Source organism: Eimeria maxima, genomic scaffold, assembly GCF_000499605.1.
Source record: "Eimeria maxima Weybridge genomic scaffold, Emw_scaff479, whole genome shotgun sequence".
NCBI classification, from domain to species: domain Eukaryota; phylum Apicomplexa; class Conoidasida; order Eucoccidiorida; family Eimeriidae; genus Eimeria; species Eimeria maxima.
This window is the reverse complement of record NW_013566536.1, coordinates 12,501-14,317: the sequence shown is the minus strand read 5'-3', so window position 1 is coordinate 14,317 and position 1,817 is coordinate 12,501. Positions and strand designations below refer to the sequence as shown.

Here is a 1,817-nt window from a genome sequence, read left to right as displayed (position 1 = left end):
TATTTATTTATCTATTTTATTTATTTATTTATTTATTTTATTTATTTATTTATTTATTTATTTATTATTTATTTATTTATTTATTTATTTATTTATGCAGGAGTATATCTATAGGTGTATGTTATACAACAGAAGAAAAGAAGAAAATAAATATTCTTTTTTTTCCTTATAATCAGCTGTCTGTACACCTGACGGATGCAGCAGCAGATGGAGGGAATTGGGTATTTGCTGCTCATTTACCTCTGCAGCAGCAAAGTACTGCTGCTGCTGCTGCTGGCGGTCCTAATGCTGCTACTAATGATTGCAGCAGCAGCAGCAGCAGCAACAGCAGCAGCAGCAGCAGCAGCAGCAAGTGGCCCTCCTTCTCTCTACGCAGGGAGAGTCACTTCTAGCTGTAATCTATACATACACCCAAAACCCTTTTTCTGCTGCTGCTGCTGCTGCTGCAGCAGCAGCAGCAGGAAACCTGCTTGCTTGCATAAATGGGGGCACCAAATGCTGTATTTGCTGCTGTTGCTGTTGCTGCTGCTGCTGCTGCTGCTGCTGCACTAGCATTAACAGAGAGCAGCATAACACTAGAGAGATGCTGCATGAGCTGCTGATGTTCGTAACCCTAAACCCTAAACCCTAAACCCTAGGTCTAAACCTCCAACCCCTAAACCCTAGGACTAACACCATAAACCCTAGCAATAAAACCCTAAACCCTAAATATAACCCTAGCAGCCCTCATAGGCAATCGTGTAAACCCTTATCCCTCCCGTAAACCCTAGGACGTATAAACCCTAAACCCTAAACCCTTGTCCAAACCCTAAACCCTAAACCCTTGTCTAAACCCTAAACCCTTCACTAGATGTCTTCTATATACGCTTCTTCCCTTCCCTCCCGTAAACCCTAAACCCTAATTCGCTGCCTATACACCTGAATAACTGTACTAAACCCTTATAAACCCTAATAAGGAATAAGACAACAAAAAGGAGAGAAGAATGGCATCTAAAGAAAGAAGTACAGTCTCTTCATCGTCGGTATGCTGCAGCGCAGCAGCAGCAGCAGCAGCTGCAACAGCAGCAGCAAATGCTGCTGCAACAGAGGGCTATCCCACTGCTGCTGCTGCTGCTGCTGCAACAGCAGCAGGAAGCTTTATCTTAACATATTTAATTACTCTCCCTATCTGCTGCATCACCATCTCCTTCTGCTGCTGCTGTTGTATTTACTGCTGCTGCTGCTGCTACTTTCTCCTTCCTGCTGCTGCATGCATGCATTATAAATATCTCCCCTTCCTGCTACCGCCAGATCACCGCGTAACCTGCTGCTGCTGCAGCATAATATTATGGAGCAGCAGCAGCAGCATTAAGCAGCAGCAATTATATAAATAATATATATTTATATTAATTTATTTATCTTAATCTTCTTGCTTCTCTTTCTGTCTCTAATAAGGCTAATATATCTCCCTCTCTTACTGGACCCTTAACATTACGTATAAGAGTTCTCCCCTGTAGGTCGGACTCCTCCGTCATAAAAGTAACGCGTACTTGCTGCACTCCTCCTCTGCTCCCTGTCCTTCCTAGTACTTTTTCTACTTTTGCAAGCTTAGCGTGCTCCATTTTCTTTCTTTTTTTGCTGCTGTTCCTCCTCTTCTTGCTGCTCTTGCTGCTCCTACTTGCTCCTCTCGCTGCTAATCACAACGATGGGTTATATGCTGCAGGAAATATGCAGCTATTCTTGTCTACAGCAGAAAAAAAGAAGAAAAATATACAAATATTTACTCTTATAGAGTACAGAATGCTCCTGCTGCTGCTGCAGAAGCAGCAGCAGCTGCA

The 1,817-nt window shown here is 43.0% G+C and overlaps 1 protein-coding gene across 1 annotated transcript; it reads right to left on the bottom strand.

The window, feature by feature from the left end:
• Positions 1-1,394: 1,394 nt before the first annotated feature.
• Positions 1,395-1,601, bottom strand: EMWEY_00034790 (40S ribosomal protein S28, putative; the record flags this gene model as incomplete). Its single annotated transcript, XM_013481974.1, has 1 exon — positions 1,395-1,601. The coding sequence occupies one exon, from the start codon at positions 1,599-1,601 to the stop codon at positions 1,395-1,397; it is 207 nt and encodes a 68-aa protein (XP_013337428.1).
• Positions 1,602-1,817: the final 216 nt, after the last annotated feature.